The sequence below is a fragment of the Bemisia tabaci genome, chromosome 6 (genome assembly GCF_918797505.1).
Source record: "Bemisia tabaci chromosome 6, PGI_BMITA_v3".
In the NCBI taxonomy this organism is placed as follows: Eukaryota; Metazoa; Arthropoda; class Insecta; order Hemiptera; family Aleyrodidae; genus Bemisia; species Bemisia tabaci.
This window is the reverse complement of record NC_092798.1, coordinates 8,029,773-8,054,750: the sequence shown is the minus strand read 5'-3', so window position 1 is coordinate 8,054,750 and position 24,978 is coordinate 8,029,773. Positions and strand designations below refer to the sequence as shown.

Below are 24,978 nucleotides of genomic sequence, written 5' to 3'. Positions count from 1 at the left end.
AAATTTTGACACTTGACCTTGAATTTTGCGTTTCGGAGGTCGCGAGAGGATATGGGTTCTTTGAAAGTCGGAAAATTTCGCCGTTTGAACTCAAATTTTCAGTTTACGTTGGAAAACCCTGAGAAGATCCGTTCCTCCCATTCTCTAAGGATTGGAGGAAAGTCAAAAAATTTTTACCAAAAACTTGAAAACTTGAAAATTTAAGAGAAAGTAAAAAAATTTTGAAATTTGTGGCAAATCGTTTCTTCGTGAGAACTCGAGAGTCTCATTCGAGAATTTATTGTTGTTTCAAGGCTCGGGCTGAATAATTCTTGAAAAGTTGGGAAATTTTGCCGTTTGACCTTCAATTCCATGTTTCGGGGGGTATGCATGGGCTCTTGGAAAGTCAGGAAATTTCTTTGAAAAAGTTTTCCTTTAAAAACTTTGAAAAATTAAGGGAAAGTCGGGAAATTTTGATATTCGTGGCAACTCAAAACTTCGTGAGAAGTAGAGTCTCATTCGAGAATCCAATATTTTTGTAGGGTTCGGGGTGAATAATTCTCGGAGAGTTGGAAAATTTTGCACGTTGACCTTGAATTTGCATGTTTTGTTGGAACTTAAATCACACAGAGAAAACTCAAACTTGGCTCATTTGGGAAGTGAAACACAAAATAACCCATGAATTTGGTTGACTCGAGGGTTTGCCAGTCTCTGTCACCGCAAACTCTATCGAATCAACACAAAATTTGGGTTTGTTTGTGTTTCACTTCCTGTAGATACCGACCAAAAGTAACACAACACAAATATTTTCATCATGAGGGGAGAAGTTTTATTCCCGACATCTTTGGAGCCTAAGAAAATTTAGTAAATTGTTTTGCCCAAAACTTCGGGGATTCAGGAAACGTTAAAATTCAAGGAAACGTATTCGCTGGTCGCCCAGGCACCACTCTCGGAAACGCAAATATTTTCAACGGCACCCTGAGAAAAACTTTTTTCAAACTTTCGGCAATGGGTCAGAAGAGAGTCACGTTTGATGACTCGGTGTTTTTCCGGAGATCGGATGGTAAAGTGCTAGAAAAGTCCGGAAATTTTTACTTGCGCAAAAACAGCTGTCTTGTCACACTTCCCATCACACATATCCTTGGGGATTAAGACCCCCTTCTCGGGCCCTGATAAAAACAAAAGGCATTATCAGAAATCGTGCCGAGGCACCATCTTCCTGTCAACTTATCGATATTTCCCCATTTGAAGCTGTGGAAAAGAATCGATTATTGAGGTGTTCGTTGCGAGCACCCTGTCTATCGATCCTTTCCCATAGGTTTAAATGGTAGATCAATCGATACATCGCAAAGCACACCACGTCCCGAATAAGTCGCGTCCCGAATAAGCCCACCATTCGCGAAGATAGGAATCAGCCAATCGATAGGATAATTGGACAGCTAGTCATTACCATTGCGAATTCAGAGCGGATACCGGAAAAGTCAAGTATGGGTGTGTCCTCCTCGTACTCCGTTTCCCGTGAGCGTTGCCAATTCTATCAAGAAATGAATCGATGATGATATTTAGCTAAGACAAAACCACACATGTACCTATCTCCGTACATTGCAATTGCACCGTTCTTATGCGTTTTCGTAAATGTGGCGCTTTAAGTTTGGCACCGAAGGTCCTGTAGAGTTGGACCACTAGATTGACTCTCTATTCAAATCGTGGGTGTTCTAAGATGTCCCTTTGTCTTGTTGTCACACAATGCAACCGCTTAGAAAAATAGAGGGATTGTTTTTTTCCTCTCCTTTTCAGAACGGAAAGACAAGAATATCGTGTCCTGATTGGGTCTCGTTCGCAAATCAGAAGCACGTAACAGTTCTCTGCAGCGGTCATGTCGCAAATTTAGATTTTCTGGTGTTGCCGATTTTAAAACAGACGATAGCTAATACGTAGACAGGTGCAATAGAGACAAAGAATTTTAGAGGACCCCCCCCCCTCCCCCTCACATATTCAATAGCATCCGTGAATATTCTTGCGCGTCCGTGAATCCATGTGGAGACCCGTAAGAAACCGCGGATATCCGTGAATATCCGCGGTACCAAAGCATCTACGAATGCCGGCAAAACCATAAAAACTAGCGATTGCGACGATACTGCGAATATACGTGGAAATCCATGTTCCCGCGATCACGTGCATTCGGATATCAACGAAAAAGTGGGAGTGCTAGCAAGGGTGTCCTTGAATATCCGCGAAAAATCGCGATCTCTAATAGCAGCGTAGAATTGTCAAAAGAATAGGTACCTGAAAAAGCATACGGAACCGCATAAAATTGTAAAAACCCGCCAACAACCGCGAAACCGTGAATTTTTCGAGGATCCATGAAAAACCGCGAGGACTTGCGAGTGCCCGTTCGTTGATCCGCGGATATTAACAACTAAAAGAGATCTCATTAGATGAGAACCCGTTAAGCTGCAAAAATCGACAAAAATCGAGAGGAAGCTGCAAAAACAGTAGTGGCACTTGAATATCCGCGAGTTGCAACCTTGCAAAAAGAAACGTACGTCCGGCAGATATTTTTAAAGAATAAGAAAAAATGTAGGATTTTTGAGAAAAAAAAATACTTCCTTTAAATCCTCGCGGATAATCAAAACCACTTTAACCGATACTTTGACGTTACTCATTCAGAATTAATCACCACGTATACATGCAACCTTGGTCGCGGGAACGGTGGCGTGGCGTACTTTGCGATACATTGATTGATTGATCCGTCATTTAAACCTATGGAAAAGGATCGATGAATAGGGTGTTCGCAACGAACACCTCAATAATCGATTCTTTACCATAGCTCCAAATGGGGAAAAATCGAAAATCGATCATTCACGCTTCGCCACTGCTTGAGAAGGAGCCTCAAACCAAGTAATTTGACTCCATTGGCGTTTATTTTTCGAGGACATTGAAGGAACCTCAACCTAGTGCACCCTGGAAAAGCGTGTGGCAAGGCTCTTGTCATCCTTGAATACTGCAATTAAAAAACGCACGGTAAAATGTTCGTTCCTACGGCTCGGAACCCCACTTAAACCGAATTCGACCAGTAAATCAAGGACCTAAAAGACGAGGAAACATGCTATTGATTCTTAATGTGGACGAATATCTTTCAGGGTTCTCGTGTTCAGCCTAAATTCAACCCTCCCACCCCATTCCTCTTGACAAGAACACGCAATGCAGCCGTACTGCCGTGCTAAGGAAAAAACGCCGTATAAAATTTTATTACGTTGCCAAATTTCTTCCACTGAAACACGAATTTCCTGGGAAACATCCGGTCATTTTTTTTTATTTTTTCAGAGAAAATTCTCCGCAATTCGCTGGAGTGTGCCTGAAAATTTCACCGACACACATTTATTTTTCTCCTGAGAGATAAATATTTTGTCGGGAGACATTTGGCAACGTATCAATGTCCATGCGGTGTTCTTCCTCAGTACGGTAGGACAGTGATGTGCCTATTGCGTGCTCAACGGCCGAAAAATAAACCAGGGACGACTATGACTTTTTATGACCCTGCGAGACACTGGAAGTCTCGCCTTGAGTTCGGGCGTATGCAAATCCTTGGTCCACTTTTGGGTATCGGAGGATCGTTGAAAAGTTGTGTAATGGGTTTTCATTGCAGTGAATTGACGGAATTGCTATCCATAGTAAGTACTGAGGGTGTTTCTCGTGACCCTAAGTACAGAATGTCATTTCTCCCGTTTCCTGAAAGAAAAAGCACTAGAACCTCCCACCAAAATTAGTGGCAATGAATTGTTAGAATACCTATTACTTTTAAAACATCCTGGCAAAATCGCTTGATATTAGGATTATATAATACAATGATTAGTGGGTATCACGGATGGAGAGATGCTCGATATTTTTGAGACTTTGGTATTTACTTGCATATTTGTGCTGAAAAAAAATACGGAGAGGCTTATGACACAAATGCGAACTTTTAAGTAAAAGGAGGCAAAAAAATTAGGTAGCTGTTGCGTTGATTTTTAAACAAAGTACACACTAAGACGATTGCAATTGGAAATTGTCATTACTTCAATTTTTATTTTTGTTTTTGATTAATTAAAGTGATATCTTTTGAAGGGTTCTGGCGGTCCAGAAAATCTAGAAAGTCGGAGATCATACGGCATTCCGGAAAAATCCGAGTTCACAGGAATAGGCAGAGAATTTCGCGATAAGAGCGTCGACTTAGCAACTTCAGCCGGTGCAATTCGCGAGAACGCGAACAACTTCCGATTGCCTATTTCCTTAATTTGAATCTCTAGAAGTGAAGATTCCGTCCATATGGACTTTCAGAAAAAGTTCGCGTGGTTAAAAGAAAAAAATTTGCTTGGAATTTTTTATCTGAGATTAGGAAAAATTCAGGGAATCCGGAAATTTCAGAGTCAGGGTGTTGGAGAGTGAAGGCATTATTAAAACCTACACGGAAAAAAAAAATTGCTGATTCAACAATTCAATTGCTAAAAACAGTGAGTGCAATGTTTCAACGCAGATTTTACAACAAAAAAATGCTCCTTTAACCACATTGTAAACTAATTTAACCACGGGGGTGGTTAAAATAGCATTTTTTTGTTGTAAAATCTACATTGAAACATTACACTCACTGTTCTTAGCAATTGAATTGTTGAATCAGCAATTTAATTTTTTTCCGTGTAGCTTTATTCACAGAAGTCTTCAGCGTGGGAAGGGACCCATGCTCCGGTATGGATAAAGCAAGTGTGAGCTTTGGATTAACTTGTTGCCGTTTTTCTGATTGCAGGAGTTGCTAACCCAGACTCTGGAGTCGGAATCTACGCCCCTGATGCTGAGTCCTACTCTGTGTTCGCTGACCTGTTCGACCCCATCATCGAAGACTACCACGGTGGCTTCAAGCCCACAGACAAACACCCAGCGAAGGACTGGGGTGATGTCAGCACCTTAGGAAACTTGGACCCCACTGTAAGTCCTTTGCACGCTTTTCCAAGTGGCGCAGTGCGCGAATGCGAATATTGAAATAATTTTTCGGTTTAATGCAATAAAACTGGAATTTTTTGCCGTGCAACCGCAATATTCTTAAATCATTTCGTTAATAAATGTCAATTTTAAATGATCGATACAATGATTGTCATGTGCGAGGAAGGTAGGCAATTCGCGATGCAAAAAAATTATACTGCCTATTTCAATTTTATTGCAATGCATATCAATGAGATAAGCCCCTTCAATTAGTGAATAGACAACATGCACGACACTCAGATAAATTAGCAGTAATTTTTCTAGGTACTCGCAATTTATTACGAACTATGTGCTATACACTTGAGTTGAACTTCCCCACTCTTGCTGTTCGACGAACTTATCAGGAGGTATCTAGTAGAAAAAAAAACTTCCCTTCCGCCCCCCGGGGGGGAGGGGGAATTATTGAAAACTACGAAGAAAAGCCACAACGACAAACAAAAAATTGAATGAAGTTAAAATTTTGATGATTAAAAAAAAAAATTTGATGATTCTGGAGATTAAAATTTTGTAGTTGAAAATTTTTACCCAAAAAAGTATGAACAACTTCGCTAACTGCAAAACTCCTAAGCAGACTCCTTCATTAATTTGTAAAAAAAAAAAAAAAAATATTCCTCCTTGCGAATTTATACAGAACTGTAAAAAATCAACATCCTGCTGAGTTTAATCTGGTATTTTTCGATGAGGGTTGTCCCTAAAGTACCTAAGAATCTCTTTGGTCATTTCTTTTTAACGGCTGCATAAAAGTGAAATCCGTAGGAAAGTGGCTGTTTTTCACATTCTCGGCTCTCTAGTCTGGAACACTAAAGATTTTTAAATTTGGTCCGATAAAACGCCCAACAAGTTACTTTTTGTGGAGTTTTCTCCTGCCAGAGCGGGTCCAAATTTGGCGCCTCTTGGTCTTTGCGTATGACTCGTATGAGATCTCATTTGGGTCTTTTATGATACGGCGTCGGACTGTCACAGAACTTATCAACAATTATTTTACTGATAAGATGGCCGTAGATGCCCCATACTGGTCACCTGTTTGCATACATCAGTTTTGTGTCAACTTCGGTTCGTGCAAGTGCTTTTCTTGAGTGTTTCGGTATGTGACTCTCCTAACATGGAGTTACCCACGGCTCGTGTTTCAGAGTGTGAATTACGCTCAATCATCCGCTTTTTTAAAGGAAAAACTTACATAAAGTCACGAAAATTTATCAAGAGTTAGTTTCTTAAAACTACGGCTCAGTTATCCCCCTTTTAATCATTATCCCCACTGTAGAAATCTTTGTCGAATTGGTACCTAGCACAAAATTGCATATGTTTCCATTGGGAGAGAAGAGAGCTCCACAAAAAAAGCAACTTTTCAGGCGTTTTATTTGACCAAATTCAGGAATTTTTTGTGTTTTAAAAAGCTAAGAGTAGGTACGACATACAACCAATTTTTTACAGATTTCATTTTCGTGTAGCCGATAAAAAGATACGACAAAAAGATATAGGTACTTACTCCGGGGACGACCCTCGTCGGTGGTTTTGTGATGAGGAACGGCGAAGTTTTTTTAAGACTGATGCATGGTTGCATAGTCTTGCGATTTGCTTTTCAGGAATGACGGAAGTGAAAATGAAAAAAAATAAGGCAACTTTCATTGATTTGCTGCAGGCAATAAATTAGCAATCGCCAACAGTTTTCAAGACACCGGTGATTAATAGAAAATCATACAATTTTGAAATAAAGGAACAAGATCAGAGCACTGATAATTTTGACCTCAATAGGAATAACAGCCACTCTTTCTTCCGTAGAAGCTCGGTAGCAAAAGGCACATTCAGGAGATCATGGTGAAATTCGTGGCATTGGGTTTAGGTCGGATAGGCAACTAAACTAGCTCCGAGACGAAGCGTAGAGTATCAAAAAAAATGAAGGCGCTTCAAGCCGAGATCATGATTTTAAAAGCCGGAATCCATCAAACCTGCATCGTGCCGATGCGCATTATTACGCCTTGTCGAAACAACACCTGAACCGCTAATTGCAAATTGCCGACGATTGCTCATTGCCTGCGACGGATACTAAGTCATTTATCACCTAGAATTTATTCACATCCGTTAATACATTCCTGTTTCTGTTTTTCAGGGCGAATACGTCATCTCAACCCGTGTCCGATGTGGTAGGTCAATGGAAGGATACCCCTTCAACCCTTGCTTAACCGAGGCCCAGTACAAAGAGATGGAAGAGAAAGTATCCTCAACCCTCTCTGGTCTCAGCGGCGAATTAGCCGGTAAATTCTACCCCCTCACTGGAATGTCCAAGGAGACCCAGCAACAACTTATTGACGACCATTTCCTCTTCAAGGAGGGTGACCGTTTCTTGCAGGTTTGTACCTTTACATTTATGTTGTCTCGTATAAAAATTAAAATAGATACAGATTTTTATGAAGCAGCCCGAGAAAATGGTTATAGGAGAAAAACAAGGGGGGGGATCAAGGCTAAAATACATCAATAAAACATTTCGACTCAAAACTGAGTCATTCTCAGTCAAAATAATACAATAAAATTCCTTGAAAATCACAATATAAATTGATTTTCATTGTATTACTCCGACTGAAAATGACTCAGTTTTGAGTCAAAATGTCTTCACTTGGGTGTTTTATTTTTGTATTCTAGCCTTGTTTTCCGTTTTTTCCTCCTTTTTTTTATCCTGTAAAAATTAAAATAGCTCTCTATTTTAAAATTAAAATAGAGAGAAAAGTTTTCGAAAAGCAGGGTGTCTACTAAAAATGGCTGGCAAAAAATCAGTACTTTTGCAGTGCTTTCCCAAAAAAGGCATCGACAGAAAAATTCATTGGGTACTTTTTCAAAAAGTACATTTATGTGACTGAATGCTCAACATTACTCAAATTCGAGACTCAAACGCGCAATCAGCAACAAAAATGATGTGACCATGGCGCACAGTGGATTGAGTCAACAGGAGAGGTCGGACAAAATTTGGAAACTTTAAACGCTTACAACTCCATGTATACAAAACTTTGAAGTTCCAAAAGTGGCTTCATTGCTTTCCTCATAAAATTTTCCTCTAAAAGCGTCCCTTGAAATTTAAAATGTGACAAAATAAACAACAAAATTTGCTGTTATAGTTAAAAAATTTATGTCCGACTTCTCACATTGACTCGATCCTCTGTGTGGGGCGGAGATAAACTGGCTGTACAATCGCGATGTTCTTAGCAGGCAAATACTGTGCTGAGAATCAGTGTGCGAGGGATGGCATACTTTTTAGGCTGTCTTAAAACACACGTGGTATGAAGCGAAAAATTCCAGACCTTCTTGCTGAATTTTCGTACTTTATCAGTACTTCTGGACCACCTCTAAGAAATCAGTACCTACTACTTCCAGACTTTCCAGATTTTCCAGACCAATAGATGCCCTGAAAAAGTCTGGAAAAGCTTGAAAAATCAGAAAATTCTGCTACAAGACCATGAATTTCCGTGTGTGGTCAGAATTTTCTAATAGCTTTAATTTTACCCATGAACACTATTGACAGAGCTTAATTATTGTAATAAATACAGCTTGTGAAAATAATTTTAATTTTTAACGTCCCTGAAAATTCAGGAAAAAGTTACCTACTCATCATTCATTCAGGGTTTACTTCTGTAGGTACTAGGTACTGATGAAATAAAATTGATCAGTATTGATTCATATGAAATTTTGATTTGTTACAGGCTGCCAATGCTTGCCGATTCTGGCCCACTGGCCGTGGTATCTACCACAATGACAACAAAACATTCTTGGTATGGTGTAATGAAGAAGACCACTTGCGACTCATCTCCATGCAAATGGGAGGAGATCTAGGAGAGGTAATGATTCTTGTTGATTTTTAAGTGGATTTCTTACAACTATCCTGCAAAAATTAGATTTTCAAGGGTTTATACATTAATAAACCGAAAGTAGCGAAAACTAAACGAAACGAAATCGAGGCAACAAACTGTGAGCTACATCATGAAATAAAGAAAGCCGAAATTAAAAAACTCAAACTCATAAAAATAATTATTTTTGTGAGTTTGAGGTTTTTAGTTTCGGATTTCTTTATTCCGGTTCATACATTCTTCGTCTATTAAGATACTCTTGAACAAAGTCGCTGATACTAGAGCTGCAAATGCTTGATGAAAATTTTTTCAGTTTCCCGATTGTTAGGCGTTCTTTCTCTAAGATTGGTAAATAATTTTTTTTTATACATGTATAATTTGGTGCAATTTACTTGTTTCAATTTTTTATCGCATCTGTTTTCTTTTTTTAAAAACAGAGAGGAAAAATTGCAATTATTTTAAAAATATCTTGGAGAGATTTATTGATTCTTGTCTTCATTTTTCTCAGGTCTACCGCCGATTGGTAACAGCTGTGAACGACATTGAGAAGCGTATCCCATTCTCCCACCACGACCGTCTTGGTTTCCTGACTTTCTGCCCAACCAACTTGGGGACCACCGTTCGTGCATCCGTGCACATCAAAGTACCCAAATTAGCAGCCAACAAGGCCAAGCTTGAGGAAGTTGCCTCCAAATTCAACCTCCAGGTATGCTATTCGCTCCGAAATTCAACATGATATTTAACAGCTGACCGGTTTTTGCAAAATTCTATCTGTCACCGTAGAAGAAGACGCACAAAACCAGCAGAATTCAAATATTTCAAACCTTGATTTCCAAACATTGATGTAACTTTAATGTATTGGCTAGGTCTTAAGGATAGCACCTTTAACGCACAGCAGTATTATGACAAAGCGCCAATGGAAATGCTGGTCCTTGCAACTGTTTTAGCCTGGCGCCACAGACAAGAAAACACTATGTACAGCTTAGCAGTGAACGCATTATCTTATACATAAATTATAAAGAATCAGGATGGTAGAATAGTACTAAGTCCGTAAGAAAGCGTCGAGTACTTGAAACAAATTCTTTTTCAATTCTTTTTTTTTTCAATTCTTTTTTTCTGAACGGTAATTCAGCTGATAAAATCATACTCTAAATTAGAATTGCCTTCATTTGGAGAATTTAGAATAATGGACATTATTGATTTTTAATTTCAGGTCCGAGGTACCCGAGGAGAGCACACCGAAGCTGAAGGTGGCATCTACGACATCTCAAACAAGAGGCGTATGGGACTGACAGAATACGAAGCAGTCAAGGAGATGAGCGATGGAATCACGGAACTTATCAAAATTGAACAAGAGCTTAAGTAAACATCCAAGCTCAAGCATTACTAAAGATATCGTTATTTCCAAGCTTGAAAGAACATTCGTTTAAACTTTATATGTAAATTAAAAGATCAGTATTACGAGATTTAATGTAAATATCACTAATTAAACTTGTTCAAGCCAAAAAAATTAATTTTTGTTTTCATTAAATTCGATTAATTACGTTTATTCTTTGTCTTGCTTAAGATTTTAAGATGATTCAAAGGAAGAACCCAATGAAGACAAATCAATGTTCAGATTAAGAAGACCAACCACACGCTAATAAGCGTAGTCTGAGGAACTCAAATCCTTGCATAATTGGTAGTTTTGTAGGTGGTTCCTTCCGAAGTCCCATCCAGTTTCTCTCTCTTTTCCCTCTCTCCTAAATTCAGCCCCTGGATCACGTCCAGGGACAGAATTCCTCTCCTCTTTTTTGCTTCCAGCTTCTAGTCTAGAAATATAGGTGGTTTAAGTTCTGAGCTGCGTTTATTGTTCCTCTGGAATTTGTGTTTCATGCACAAATGGCAAGATGGGACACTCGATAAACAATCTATTGTAAATTAATGGTATCCTATGGAAAGAAAAAGAAATAACATGTTACATGTTTGTATTATTTATTTTGGAAAATATACAACTGTTTCCAAAATGTTTGCTTTGTTCCTTATTTCTTAGCAGTATATTTCCCTCACGACACGGAAGAAAACTTCTAGATGGACCACGAAACAGAGTAAAAATTGAAGTATCAAAAAGAATTATTCTTCATTTTCAAACAGAACACAGAACAAAATAAAAAGTCAAGATACTATCTTTAACTTGCATTTATGGTTTACATAAGAATCAATTAATTCTGACTCCCTGCTGCTGAAAACACTAAAATCAATGTGTATAAGAATCAGCTATGGAAAATTATATTAAAATGTTGTCAAATAACTGAGATTCCTTTTTATGAAACCCTACCCTTTCTCTAATTCACAGCATTTGTATTTTTTTGATGAAAAAATTCAGCATATGTCAAAATTATTTCGGGAAAAATGCTAAATTTATTCTAGACCCAAAATTCTTATACATACAATTTTCAAAACCGTAAATACTCATGTAGACTTTAATTTTTTGGCGAGTGGGAGGTTTGAATCAAACAAATCAGAGTACAAGAATTTCTTTTTGAATTGAGCTTGAAAAGTTATTAACACGACAACCATGTTCTGTTTGAAATTTTGAGGGTAAAAATATAATTATTAAGCTTCATTGCAACTCTATCTGATGGTGCTGTAGACAATGATGTTGTTGGTGAAAATATCAAAATCTTGCGTGGAAAACAATTTAAACAAAGAGAGGTTCAGTAACTAACTCCTAAACCAGTAGTCCAGTCAATCTGGCATTTTATTTTGCGAAAATCTGAGGAGAAAAAAGTAAGACGGATTCCTATGTAATTTGGGTCGCTGAATCCGAATCTAATGTTTGCCAACAAAAATTTTGACCGGAAATGGCCGCCATCTTGAAAAAATGGCGGAAAATCACGTTTTTTTCCCCAAAATCCCCCAAAATCTCACTTATTTTGGGGTTTTCGACAAAATAAGTTATCTTTACTTTTAAAGTACGTAAAATTTCCTATCAAACGGCTTTTAGATTTTTGAAATCGAACAATTAGGGTAAAAGTTATGGGCGATCGCGTTAGGGGTGGTTTTAGGGGTTGATGAATTTTTCACCAAAATTGCTGCGTAAAAACGCTGTAACGCCGTTGGAAGTGAAACAAAAATTCCGAAAATGGTTTGCATATGTCCCCCTGGGTACCAGTGACTCTCCGCCATGAAGAAATCCCCCACCCCCGCCCCTCCCCCCGCGTCCCTCATTCAATGTGCACTTTTTTCAATTAAATCACACTAATTACAGATGCCGAAAATGTATGCAAAACCCTCATGGATCACTTGGTTTTCCAACTCCCATCACCCCCCTTAATCCCGTTATGACCCCCCTCACCTACCCCTCCCCCGTCAACCCCCTCCCCGCCCCTCCATCCCTCCACCCCAAACCCTTATTAGCCATGTAAGAGCCACCGAACCGATTCTGAAAGCAAGATTTTTTTTTTTATTTTTTTTTTTTTTTTCACAGGCGGCGAAAATCTTTTAAAGACTTCATCTTAGGCAGCTAGGAACTCAAGATGGATGTGTGGGATTTCCACCCACTAAAAACCCCTCCGCTTTGAGTGAGCGAATTGAAAAAAAGAGCACCGAATGAATGTTGTCTTGAATCCCTGGTAAAAATTGGCAGTAGGATCTGTGTTCCAAAATACTATAGACCTACAGACGGCTGTCGGTTTTCCTATAGCTTCTGTGGCTGACTATGCAATTTCTTATAGCCTTTTATAGACCGTGGCAAAAAAGCTACAGCAAGGCTATATACTGTATAGCCTGGCGATAGGAACCATAGCCCGGCTTTATATTTTTTTATCGCTTCGTGTAGCCCGGCTGTATAATTTTTTATCGCTTCGTGTAGCCCGGCTGTGTGAAATTCTTCACTCTCTACAGCCAGTTTAATAATTTTCTATCGTCTTCTATATCCAGCTATAAGAATTCCTAAGGTATTTTGAATAACGCAGCTCCTATTGATAATTTTTACCAGGGATAGCTTTTTCTCTAAGACATTTTCCATAAATCCGCTCAGACTCGGTAAATTCGGTATTTTAATCAAATGTCCATAAATCCACAAAAAATCCAGCGTTAAGATCTCATAACGATCAGGCAATTTATTAACAGTCTGCAAATCAAGAATTTTGACGTCTTTCATTCCATCGTAGCGTTTCTTTTCAAAAATTTCAACGGGTGTTACTCCAGAGGCCCGAGCTATTTTACCGGCGGATTTTGAGATAAATTACGAGGTATTACTTAATCAGGGTAAACTGATGATTGTGGTGTGATACACCTTACGCCGCCCATAGCATGGAAGGTGTTCATTCCATCAAGCGTCTTGACAATTTAAATCCGCATTATCGAATATGAACTGAAAGAAAGCGTCGAAATTGATTTTTACAGGTCCATGCAGAATAGCAGCGGTTTCAAATTTCAAAATTTCATGGTACGGTGCAACGTAGGCGAGAGATTCAATACACCAATCAGTTTTTTCGATCTGAATTTTTAGCACACATACAATGAAACTCCGATTTGGATGGGCGAATTATATGACCGAGGTCTGACTGCTGAAATTGCAGAGTGAGAAATCGCGTTGACTTTTTTTTGGAACTTCGGTTTACTCTTAACTTTTTTGTTATTTAGAATAATAGTATCAAGTAGGAGCTTCAGAGACTCAGGAATGTCTGATTCCCCGTTCTTAAAAAAATAACCAAATCAAACCAATGAGTGATATCTTTTCCCGTTTTTGGTGATAAGATTCTCAACGAAGCTTGGTAAAATCAGGTTTTAAGCAATAAAAACGCTGAAAGGCTACGTATCGTGGAAACTGCTGCAAAAATGATTCTCGAGGATATCAGAACGAAGGGTTACGACACAGACAACTATCCTGCATCTCATGATTTTTTTAAGAACGCAGAATCAGACATTCCAAATTCTCTGAAGCTCCTACTTCATACTATCATTCTAAATAACAAAAAAGTTGAGAGCAAACCGAAGTGCCAAAAAAAAGGCAACGCGATTTCTCACTCTGTAATTTCAGCAGTCAGTATAATACCGAATTTACCGGGTTGGAGCGGATTTATGGAAAATGTTACAGAGAAACAGCTATTCAAGACAACATTCATTCGGTGCTCTTTTTTTTTCAATTTGCTCACTCAAAGCGGAGGGGTTTTTAGTGGGTGGAAATCCCACACATCCATCTTGAGTTCCTAGCTGCCTAAGATGAAGTCTTTAAAAGATTTTCGCCGCCTGTGAAAAAAAAAAAAAAAATAAAAAAAAAAAATCTTGCTTTCAGAATCGGTTCGGTGGCTCTTACATGGCTAATAAGGGTTTGGGGTGGAGGGATGGAGGGGCGGGGAGGGGTTGAAAGGGGGAGGGGTAGGTGAGGGGGGTCATAACGGGATTAAGGGGGGTGATGGGAGTTGGAAAACCAAGTGATCCATGAGGGTTTTGCATACATTTTCGGCATCTGTAATTAGTGTGATTTAATTGAAAAAAGTGCACATTGAATGAGGGACGCGGGGGGAGGGGCGGGGGTGGGGGATTTCTTCATGGCGGAGAGTCACTGGTACCCAGGGGGACATATGCAAACCATTTTCGGAATTTTTGTTTCACTTCCAACGGCGTTACAGCGTTTTTACGCAGCAATTTTGGTGAAAAATTCATCAACCCCTAAAACCACCCCTAACGCGATCGCCCATAACTTTTACCCTAATTGTTCGATTTCAAAAATCTAAAAGCCGTTTGATAGGAAATTTTACGTACTTTAAAAGTAAAGATAACTTATTTTGTCGAAAACCCCAAAATAAGTGAGATTTTGGGGAAAAAACGTGATTTTCCGCCATTTTTTCAAGATGGCGGCCATTTCCGGTCAAAATTTTTGTTGGCAAACATCAGATTCGGATTCAGCGACCCAAATTACATAGGAATCCGTCTTACTTTTTTCTCCTCAGATTTTCGCAAAGTAGACCCCTTTTTTGGGCCAGATTGACTGGACTACAGGTATCAACACGTATTTTTATCAGCAATCAAATGGAAGTTAGATTAGAAAATTGACGTCATTTGTATTTTTGCTGTTCAACCAATGTTAAATGTGAACATTATAATTTGTTAAGGGGTTGATTTCTAGACTTCCTGTTCCCAGGTTCATTTTCTCCGTGTAATTTTACAGAGAAACTATTTTGCGCACTGCTTTAATTCAGACCTTGTCTACAGGCTCATTGCAATGATTTACAAAAATAAAAATAAACTTAGTAAAAATTATACGATGTCTTGGTTTTGATGAAATTCACATGATTTACTTTCATTAAGGATTGAAACATTAAAATGATGGTGAATCCTTTGAATGAGGTCTGACTAGATTCTTCAGCAAATGCAGAACTGGCAAATTAAAAATGACATTTAAATAAAAGGTTCGGCCATTGCTACAGTGTGATCGACTCCGCAGGAAACTTCTTTCACAACGGCACCGAGAGACACCTGGAAAGATTATGTTGAAAAGTCATTACTTTGTAGTCAGAGGAAGACACCCCCACCCTAGTAACAAAGACTATTGAAAAGCACTTTTCTAAGATCTCTTCAAAAAAACTGTTAGACATCATGTTTAAGAGACCTATTTTGGAGATTTTTTAGGTAAAATTGGACTGAGTTTACCAGAATCACAGCAAGTCTCATCAAGTTTGATCTGAATCAAGAAAAATAGGACTGAAGTTTTAGACCTGAAAATTTACGGGTTATTTCAAAGTTTTCTGACGGTCCTTGCTACTGAGGACAAGAAAAATCATTGAAAGATCAATTATTTCTGTGGGTTGCAGAGTTTGTTTTTTTACCAAATGAATCTTTACAGGCAAGCATAATTTTTACGAAAAATACTCGTAGTACAGGATTTTCCTGATTTACACCCATAATTTAAAATTAAATGATGATAACAAAGTTCTAGTGCTTATAATTTCTGTTAAAAAAAAAGATGATAAAATCATATTGGAACCCAGGGCTTAAGTTTGTCTTTTTACTTTCATTCTGTGAGGGTAGGTAGAGAACGAGAACAATTATTTGAGGTTTACATTAAAATTCCAAGCTAAAGTTAAAAAATAAAATTGAAAAAATCCAAAAATTAAGTACAGAGGCTCACCTGTAGAGGAAAATATTGTTCCCTTAAGTGTCCTAAACCCAACTGGCCATCTTGATTGCGGCCCCAGGTGTATAAGTTCCCGTAATTAGTGATAGCCGCGAAATGCGTTAATCCAGCCTCTATTCGTACAACTTTAGTATCCGGGCTAATTTCATTGCAGCCAAACAGTGGAGGGGGAATAAGAGTAGGAACAGGATTTCTGTACACATTTGGTCCATTTCCCAAAATTCCGAAGCCCCACGTGAATACTTTGCCCTCCTCTGAAAAAGAAAAAGTGCCTTGATTACTGTGCATAAATCCTTGCAAAAATGATGCAAAACATATTAAAAGATCATTCTCTGCGCATAGAGCTTCATTGCATTACAAATATTCAGCGAAGAAAATTAAAAGAATCATTGTTTGCAACGTCCTATATAAATTATTCAAGAGAGAAAAAAGAAGCAATGAGTTAAAACTATTTTCATTTCTGACATGGTGTCCACTGTTCTCCTTTAAGATTCTGGTTCACCTGTTGCTGACTGGTTTTCACTGTACAGAGTGATACATGGTAGTTATTTGGTTCTTTAATCATTAAACATGTTGAAAGATGCCAAAAATATTTCACACAATTTCTCTTAACTATAGCCTCTGACTTCGAACTTTAAAACATATCAGTTTCTCAAATGTTTTCTTTGTATGTATTCTTGACAGCCGAAAAACCTAAACAGTTTAGCCAAGTCCTGAGCAATTTATGAAGATTTTCTTACAACTCGTGATTGCAGAGGTCCACAAACTTCTTGACTAAGCAACCAAGCGGATTGTAATCAGCCGCATAGGAAGGCATCAGAAAGGCGTATTTAAAATGATAAAGCCGGCAAAATCCTATTTACTTTTGCTAAATCACAAGATTACGAAAAGAAAATTACTCATTTTTTGCAAAAGAATCGCAATTGATGCATACAGAGCCATAAAAAGGTCATCATTTTGAAATTTCTGCAGAAGAAGGAGTTTTTAAAATGGAAAGGTCAAGGTGAGAAATAAAAAGGGCCAAAAACTTTCTGCATTTTTGAGGATGCAAGATGGTATTATATGATGCTTGATATTAAATGTAGACGATACAAACGTTACATGCATACGAGTCACTTTTACAGCCGTCTCTGATGCTATTTGAGTGTGTGATTTGAGTGTGCATTGCATTGTTCATAGAACTGTCAAACATCACCTGGGTTTTCTCTTTAAATTTCTTAAGCTAATTTTCAGACGGAAATTAACAAAAGTATAAGTTATACCATTGATAACCGCACAGTTAGTGCCACCTGATGCGATATCCAAAATCTTGCCAAGACCTTTCAATTTTTTCATATGCATCGGAACATTCACTTGCTGTATTGCATCATCTCTCATAAGCTGTCCGTACTCTGAATTTCCCCAAGCAAACACATCACCTTTGTCTGAAAAAGGAAAAGCAAACAGCTGGAAATTGACTCCATCATAATAGGTCACGTCATACCTAGCATAGCTTGAAAGTAGATAAATGAGGCTATTTTGTGGCTTTTTTATCACCTGAAGTTAGTCAGTTCGTTAAATGACACAAGAATGTCATTCTCACGCTATCTATCATCGCTGCTGAACAACTCTGTTGTTTGTGTGGAGGCTTTCTGAAAATAGTTAACAGCCCAGTGTGATTCAAGAGAACTTTGGCTTTTTAGCAGGAGATGTAAAGTTAAAAGAAAATATTTTTAACTTTTCACCCTTTTTTCAAAATTGATGATTTTTTGTGTCTTCCGTATTCTACATGAAATGAATTTTTTATTTTTTACCTTGTTCACTGGTCCTTTGTTACATAAAATCGAGTGGAATGAGGCAAGAAAAGGTACAAGACCCAAAGAATGGAGTTATGAGAGAGAAATGATCTAATTTAATCAGATAAAATTTCTTTCAACCCTGGAAACAAATCATTCTTGGGTCATCTACCATGACAATAGACCGTCTTTAGTATTTTATCGTGACGATTGACTTATTTGACCTTTCTTTCGCAAGAAGATCTGAAGTATTCGTCAGAAGGGGTTCAATTCGTTGTGTCGACCCTAATTAAAGCGGAACTGAATCTGGGTCTTGCGGCCGTCCCCAGTCGGAGCCTAACATTGACTAAGAGTTCCTCAAGAATGTCTCATGAGACTGAAAAATACCTTTCTTCAGGATTTCTGGATATTTTTGAGAAGCCTCGCAGCATTCTTCAAGGGATAGAAAAAGGAAGAAGTTTGCTTCCAGGAAGTAGAGAAAGCGATCTACTTACCATTCAAGGCTAGGACACAATCCGATTTGCATGAAATTTTTACAATTTTCTCATCTTGAATATCACCTTTGACCAGCGAAGGTTGCCACTCATTTTCATGATGACCAAGTCCAGTTTGTCCGTCAGCCCCCCATCCACAAGCATACACCTTCCCAGATTCAGTGATAAACATACTAGATAGAGCAAAAATGAGAAATTTTAAATTGAGAATGGGAATAATTTATCATTCAGTTTCAAAAAAGAATTAAAAAATAGATGCAAAACTACTCAATCAGCAGTCCATTACCTAAATTTGACATGGATGCTGTATTTTTCTAAATGACAGAGGGCAACTCTCTTGTTCTATGTCAGAGAGCGATTACTTCATTTTCACAGGTTCAAGATATGAAGCGAAAACGATCCTACAGCCACATTATTTCTGATGTTATGCACTATCTTGGAAGTTCTGCATCTCCTGCACGGCGTTATACATCCCAAAAATTGTTTATAAATGTGAAACCCTTCCTATTAAAAACGAAACTTCTCGAAGATCGTTGATTTATTTTTCTTCCTGTCAACTAAGAAATTATCAAAAAGCTAATTTCAATGCTTGACTTCTTTGTCGGAATCTTTTTACACACAATTTTTGAATTATTGCAAACCTAACTTGTACGTCCTGCTCAGAAACTATGGAAGGAGAATTTTTCTGGTCTGATTTCCTGATTTTCGCAGAATCTTTACATGCATTGAACAAGGGCCTGTTGTATGAGAATCGTTATCCATTTTTAGCTGCTTTTGGAATTCTTCTACCACTCTTTCATTCGAATTATCACACAATATTTAGTGCAACATTTTGTTCATGATACTAAAAATTGATGTTCCATCATTTTTCAACAGATTTTTTGGGAGAATTGTAGCAGCATTGCCAGGTTGGTTATCGAGAAGAGATCTACCTCATTAGAAAGATAAGACAAACGCTGTGCATCCTCAGGTTCCGAAAATTTCTTAGAGGTGGGCAAAACTAAAGTGACAAATTTGAAAGAGTCGAATGAAAATCAAAAGGAACTAACATTTTTCCGAATGATGACGGTCTGTAGCACAATATTGAATTGCTTGCCAACCAGAGCTTATAAAAAAAATGTCATAGAGAAACGCAGCCATAGCTCTACGAGAAAGTGCGTTTTTAAGTTGAGAAACTTCATGTTTCAGTTATGATTTTCACAAAATCAGTGCTAAAAATTCCAATATTCAAAATAAACTAGTATTAGATCTCTTTGTAATCTATGTGGTAGCATATTAAAAATACAGTGAGAGATTGATACCTGTGATCTTGTCCGCAGCAAACACTGACTATTTTTTCGTTTCCGAGTCTGATAGCCTGAGATGGCACTTTGTTCCTAATATAGTCCTCATTTTCAACAATAGGGCGGCCACACTGACCATATGCATTGTGTCCGAGGAAATGAACACCTTCTGTTGATAATATTGCACAATGAGCTCTGCCCGCAGACAATTGAAGAATCTCAACAGTTTTTGGACTCTTGTATGGGATGTACACAGGCACAGGCGCTAATACTAGACACAATGGGTTGTCTCGACGAGGGTCATGGTATCCTGAAAGAAAAAGGCAACAGTCCATTACTCGCTCACTGTTCAATTTACCTGATCTCATTAAGTAATTTTTCTATGCAACTGTCTTAGTGGCATTGACTTTTGGGAGAAAAAACAAACAATAAAACTTAAAAACTCATGAATTTATCAATAAAAATAAGATAAATATTAGATAAAAATAAGATAATTAAGGTAAATATTTAAAAAAAAACTGTTAAAATATCCAAATTAGGAGCCTGTTGTATTCTTCTACAGGTATTTGATAAATTTTATTTCTAAAAATTTTAACAATTTTATAAAATGTTAGATTTTTACATTGCATGTTTTGCAGTTTATTATGCGTTTCCTATTAATATAGGTGATTTGTAGAAGTTAACAAAATGTTAATGCCAATATTTTTCATATTTTTTTAACATGAATTTCACATAAATTTTACTTTGAAAAGAACAAAAAGAGTTCCCTATTTCATACAATTTGACAGTTTGTTTACCTTTTCCTTTTAAGAGGAACTTCAAATTACAGTCAATGCTACGGAAGAAAAGGACAAACAAAATAATAAACGTTTCCAGGAAGATTTATCAGCATAAAACTGATTGGCAGAAGAAATGAGTTAATAAACTCCTTTAGATTGTAGCTCAGAATTGAAGATAATGAATGGCTTGTAAGCTATCATTAAATAAGATAAGTTTAAGAGAAAAAATTACCAATCTGTCCATCCGAATTTATACCGCTACCAAAGACTTTTTCTTTACATCCTTTTGCAGTTCCAAAAATTGTAAAACCATAACCACATGCCATTTTGGTAATCTGAAAAATGAATATCAAAGTAAAAATAAAAATAATTTTGGGGTGGGATCAAAAGCTAGTTAGCTTGGCATATCATACTGCAACACCACTTTAAAAAACATTTCTTCAGGATCTTTCATGAGTGAAAACATATCAATATTGAAGAATTAGTGAAGATTCACGATGTTCATGGGAACCGATCAGATACAATTTATCGATGACTGAATTCTTAAACTACATAGCTCAAAAGGAGAATCTACAGATTTACCTATGCCATTTCATTTCTGAAAAAAGGAACAAATCATTTTATCACTCGCAATTTTCCTAGAAAACTCTTCATGAAAATTATAGAACTTCTACAGAGACAACACTGAACAATTTTTCTTCTCTAGAATTGAGTCTGACAAAAAACCTGCATGATCATAAATTTGGATACATGCCTAAAGAGACTATCAAGCAATATGTTTGACCCTTACCGGATATTGATAAGCAAAATGGATTCGAAGCGGGCGAAAGAAGAAGGGTCGCTGGGATCTTTTGCGTTTTGGCTTTGGCAGGTACCCAAGGGCTCCATGTTCAGCCAGCCCCCACGAATACACTCGATTATAGTTTTTACTCTTTCCATAATTCATAAATGGAACTGAAAAATTAAAAAGATGAATAAGCTACCATTTCAAGACAGATGAACAAGTTGATTAATCTGGGCATTGATATGATTCCGATGAACGGATTCCCAGAAACTAAATGGACCAATACAAAGGCTGAGATATTGAGTATCATGATGCATGTCTCGTCATCAAAATTTCTTGCAAATTGTGGTGGAAACATAGAAAATTTCCAAATTTACTTATGAGTAAGTAACTAGCATTTTATGTTTTTGTCAAATTTAACTGCCTATTCATTGAAAAATCAAAGCCTTTCCCAGTTACAGTAGTCTTCATGTTACATAAACGCACAATTTTTCTTATATACTACGCTTTTCTTGACCTGTTCACAAGATTTGTGTAAGAGAAAAGGGGTAAAATGTTGTTCAACAAAGCACTAATTTTTTGCCGAATTGAAAAGGCTGTTTCAATGGCTGATTAAATCTAACTGATTTAAGGTTTTTTCTGCAATCTAGAAGCTCCATTTGACTGCTTTCAATGTTAATGAAAACTGGCAATGACTGAATTGTGAGTTTAAAAATTTTCCAGCCAAAAAACTACTTTCCTAACATTTACATACAGGGGTGCAGAGAGTTCTTATCCTTCTCATTTTTGAACAGGCCTTCTCATTTTAAAAACCATTTTATTCCCCCAAAATACTCAGAGCTGTGACCTTTTGCTTGTCCTTCATTGACACATGATTGCAATGATTTTGGAACAAAAACAAGCAAATCCCATCGCAAAAAACACACAAACTTCACCTTGAATTTCATTAAAACATGCAATTTGAACGCTATGGTGTGCTGGCTTTCCCAATTTTGACAGCCCCGACATTTTCACGCAAACAGCCTCGCAGTCATGACCACATTACCTGGAAGTTTCTGTACCCCTGACTACAGATAAATTGATCCTTCTTTAAAAATTCTTTCATTGCCTTTAAACGGACAGATGCATTAAGTAAGTCTGATTGCTCAAAATTGCCTGAAAATTTCACAGCGAATCAACTGGAATTTCGTTTTGGCTTTTCCTGAGAGTTTAAATCAATTTTCTGATTCATTGCGCAAATAAATAAACACTTGCTTGCTTTGAAAGACCAACACAGATCATGAATAGAATCAAAGTCACTTTTTCCGCCATGAACAGCACGGAGTTGAAAAATGCTTTACACACACCATTCCTGACCCTAATGGATTTTCTAGATGTGTTCCTGATTTTTCCTAGTGACATAGAATTTCCTGATGACTTCTAGTTTCTCCAGTTTTTAATGTCGGTAGACACCTTGTTTTACAGACAGGGAAACAATCGTTCATTGAATTGTGATGGAAAAGTCATGGGGGACAGAAAAGAGATGATGATGAGATGCAATAACTATTGTGAAAACAAGAGTAAAAAGGTTGCAAATGCAAAAAGAAAAACTCACTAACCATCTTGAGGTTCATTCAAATTACTGGCATTAGGCCTCACTACCTTCTTGGTCTTTTTCACATGTTGGGAGCGTGTAGAAAACTTTGATTTTAAAATTTGAAATGGATTTAGTGCACTGCTGTCAATGAGCTGACGGAGGCACGATACCTTGTCTGAAAGAAAAATAAAGAAAAGTTAATTATTATCCTGCATGCAAAACACAAAAAAGAGAAAAAGGGAGTACTTCTAAAGCCTTGTCTCTATGGGTCGTTTCACGAGATTTGTTCTAGGGAAAAATCTCACTTGCGCAGTTCGGAAAAATATTGAGTTGATCAATAATTTTCCCAGCACCAAGTATGGTCCTTGTAACCCTAAGACCAACTGAGAGAGGAAGAACTGAAAGCGAATAGTATGATATTTTGTTGGTTACTCCAGTGTTTGTGTTTGTTTCATTCATTCATTAAAATAATGTGTCTAACTGTCAGTCGTTTTCAATTATTTTTTTAATCCTGGTTAAATACTCCAATTTTACCAACTTATCTTTCTGCGCAGACTTATCGCAGGACCATGTGAACCCCGTCCCATGGAGACCGTAACTGGGAAAAATCCCAGAAGTTTTATTTCTGCATTCGAACTTGGGACAAATCCCATGAAAACGTCCCGTGGAGACAAGGTCTAAAAGAAGCAGAAACTATGAGTTTTAGGAATCAATGGAACTGATAAATTCAAGTATTTAGAAATTTTTGAAACTTCATAAAATTAGGTATTTGCTGTAAAATGTTGAGCATGCACCTTTTAATCATGTTAGCATGTAAAAGATACGTTGCCACAAGATCCTCAACCATTACATAGAGAAAAAAAGGAGGTGTTCGCATTTCCGCCATCTTGCATTCGTTTGATGACGTTGGTACGGACAATTTTTATCGTCGATATTCTTGGAAATAGTGTTGTTAATAGAAATAAGTCAATCTATGTAAGGTGTTTGAAAAGATATTGTGAGTTGATTTAAGTGAAAAAATCGAACATTTTGGTCCGTTTTTCATACCTACTTCGAATTCCGGATTTAGCTGAAATATTGATACCATATTGTACCGACCTACATCACGGGGTAAACAATCCTCAAGATGCCATCACCTCCTTTTCTTTCCTATATGACCATGGTCTACCTGGAATACCCGCTAAGGTTCAGAGAACCAATTTCTAACAGGCAGGATATCTATTACTTAAGGTGATTCGTCGAGCTCAAGTGACGCGGTCGAACTGGCATGCGATATATCGCATTGATTAGGTCAAATAGCTCCGCAGCTTTTGAATTTTTAGTAAAAAAAAAAGGACATTAATCCATGCGCACAAGCCTTAAGAATCATTCTAAACCCAAAAATTGGCAAAATTCAGAGAAATGAAAGTAGAATAGTGTTCGGAAAAAAATCTCGCAATTGATACAGAAATCAATAGCTGAATCAAATGCGAGGTTTTTTTCTAAACACTAGTCTGCTTCCATTTCTCTGAATTTTTCCAATTTATGGGTTTCGAATGATTCTTTTTGCTTGTGCGCAGGGGCTATCGTCATTATTTTTCTAAAAATTCAAAAGCTGCCAAGATTTTTGACCTAATTGATGCGATCTATCGCATGCCAGTTCAACCACGTCACTTGAGCTTGACGAATCACCTTAACAACACAGTCTGCCGGAGGGTTTGAAAAATTCAGGGTCTTAAGGATGATCATGGCACCAAATGTCCGATAAGATCTACTACTGCACATCTCGCTAGTCTCTGAACTCATCCTCAGAGTCTTAGGCATCATCTGAATGACAAAATATTATTGAATATGAGCCATGAGTGTTCGTTGAGGATATTTGTCGATGGAGTGAAAAATGGCTTAACTTGCTGGTGACGCTTGCTTGAAAAGAGAATCCCTAATTTTTCGAATGGTTAATACTAATTAGATAATGCAGTACTAAGCATTTTCTTGATGAATTTTAAAGCCTCCTCTTAAAAAAATCCAGAGGAGCTGCACTTAGATCAACTCACCGATGAGCATGGTGAGTAAAAATGTAATTTCAGTTCAGGCGACTAGAAACATTATAGACCACAGAACTTTTCACCAAACTTTACTACAGACAAATTGTAATCCTTGGGATTACACGAGTTTAAACTAAAGTAAAAAAATACTTAAATTTTAAATTAATTGAAATTTTTTCCGACAATGTCTAGCAAGATACTTTTTATTCCTGGTTTATTCACATGCTTTGAGCGAGGTTATGTTTTATAATGTAAACAAACATTTCCGACCTTGAAATCAGGTGACCTATCAGAGGGGGGAGGGAGGGGTAA

The 24,978-nt window shown here is 37.5% G+C and overlaps 2 protein-coding genes across 6 annotated transcripts in view; one reads left to right on the top strand and one right to left on the bottom strand.

Moving 5' to 3' along the window:
- The window catches only part of Argk1 (Arginine kinase 1), a 108,063-nt gene extending 97,229 nt beyond the window's left edge, over positions 1-10,834 (top strand). For all 4 annotated transcript variants that reach the window (XM_072302028.1, XM_019046383.2, XM_019046375.2 and 1 more), the window contains 5 exons: positions 4,763-4,941; positions 7,103-7,342; positions 8,685-8,819; positions 9,337-9,534; positions 10,042-10,834. In XM_072302028.1, the coding sequence (XP_072158129.1) occupies positions 4,763-4,941; positions 7,103-7,342; positions 8,685-8,819; positions 9,337-9,534; positions 10,042-10,194 (905 nt within the window). In that variant the 3' untranslated portion in view covers positions 10,195-10,834. The remainder of the gene's footprint in view (positions 1-4,762; positions 4,942-7,102; positions 7,343-8,684; positions 8,820-9,336; positions 9,535-10,041) is intronic.
- A 3,965-nt stretch (positions 10,835-14,799) lies between these two features.
- LOC109033650 (RCC1-like G exchanging factor-like protein) lies at positions 14,800-24,889 on the bottom strand. Of its 2 annotated transcripts, none has more exons than XM_072301162.1 (9): positions 24,603-24,889; positions 22,665-22,817; positions 21,073-21,236; positions 20,515-20,617; positions 19,522-19,813; positions 18,221-18,393; positions 17,214-17,375; positions 15,946-16,205; positions 14,800-15,293 (listed from the first exon to the last, which is right to left on the bottom strand). In XM_072301162.1, exons 1-9 carry the CDS (start codon positions 24,607-24,609, stop codon positions 15,216-15,218), a joined length of 1,392 nt encoding a protein of 463 aa, XP_072157263.1. In that variant the 5' UTR covers positions 24,610-24,889; the 3' UTR covers positions 14,800-15,215. The 2 variants fall into 2 exon arrangements, with proteins under 2 accessions (XP_072157263.1, XP_018901900.2); XM_019046355.2 differs by having other exon boundaries at positions 24,676-24,889.
- Positions 24,890-24,978: the final 89 nt, after the last annotated feature.

Excerpts from the sequence above, each read along its gene's own strand:
- LOC109033650 (XM_019046355.2), bottom strand. Across the intron at positions 21,237-22,664 it reads TTTGAATGAACCTCAAGATG|TTCCATTTATGAATTATGGA; the intron begins GTTAGTGAGTTT and ends TTAATTTTTCAG. Across the intron at positions 16,206-17,213 it reads TAACTGTGCGGTTATCAATG|AGGAGGGCAAAGTATTCACG; the intron begins GTATAACTTATA and ends TTTCTTTTTCAG.